Below are 1,031 nucleotides of genomic sequence, written 5' to 3' on the forward strand. Positions count from 1 at the left end.
CATCTTACATTGATGTCCTATTATCATCGACATCATTACCATTTTTCTTAATTTTTTTTCTTATCTCTCTTCTTTTCATCGTCTTTTCGTCCTCATCATGGCATTTGTGTATTTATTTTGTCATTTGATAATCATATTTGCGATTAGTTTCTTTTATATCATATCAAAAGTTATTATCATATCACTGTTATCACTCTTCACTCTCATAACTGCCATTATCATATCGTATTTTGATATATCTAGGACGTCAGCTGATAATATCGGTATGGTAATGCAATATTCCCATGCAATATCCAGTTTTGTTATTGCAAATTTTCACATTTATAAAGAGCCACAGTAATCTTGCCGTTGCATTCCCCGCCTGCATGCGCTGCCGTAAAAATGTGAGGCTAATGCAATATTGCTCTTGTGAAAGTGTTTAATTAATAATCTCTCTTCTCCCTCTCCCCCCGCCCTTGCCTCCTCCCCCGTGACTCCCTCTCCCTCCCTACCTCTCTTTCATTCCCCTCTTCCCCTTCCTACCTCTGCCTTTCCCTCCACCCCCCCCCCCTTTATCTGTGTCTCCCTCCCTACCTCTCTTTCATTCCCCTCTTCTCCTTCCTACCTCTGCCTTTCCCTCCACCCCCCCTTTATCCGTGTCTCCCTCTCCCTCCTCTACCCATTCAAATCCATATGTTTGCCCGTTTTCCTTTACCCTCTATCCTCTCTCCCTCTTGCTCTCCTCCCCTTTCCTTCCCTACCTCACCTTTCTCCTTCATCCCCACTCTTTCCTCCCCATCATCATCATCCTCTGCCTCTGACCCACACCCCTTCCAGCATGCGGAAGAACCCCATCAGCCTGGCGTACATCCTGCCGCATCGCCGCAACTTCCGCAAGAGCCAGTCGCAGCACCATCAGGTCACGCACACGGAGACGCAAGAGGACCTGTGTTCCTCGTCCGAGTTCGAGGCGGTCGCGACGCCAGCGCACCTGCAGAAGCGGAACTCTGTCTAGCCTCATGGCGGTCGGAACATAGAAAAAGCGAGAAGGA

At 47.5% G+C, this 1,031-nt stretch overlaps 1 protein-coding gene across 1 annotated transcript in view; it reads left to right on the forward strand.

Annotated features, from left to right (window-relative positions):
• The window catches only part of LOC119585317 (two pore potassium channel protein sup-9-like), a gene marked incomplete in the record, with an annotated part of 38,319 nt that extends 37,288 nt beyond the window's left edge, over nt 1-1,031 (forward strand). The window contains 1 exon segment of the mRNA XM_037933991.1: nt 815-1,031. Coding sequence (XP_037789919.1) covers nt 815-994 — 180 coding nt within the window.

Source organism: Penaeus monodon, chromosome 19, assembly GCF_015228065.2.
Source record: "Penaeus monodon isolate SGIC_2016 chromosome 19, NSTDA_Pmon_1, whole genome shotgun sequence".
In the NCBI taxonomy this organism is placed as follows: Eukaryota; Metazoa; Arthropoda; class Malacostraca; order Decapoda; family Penaeidae; genus Penaeus; species Penaeus monodon.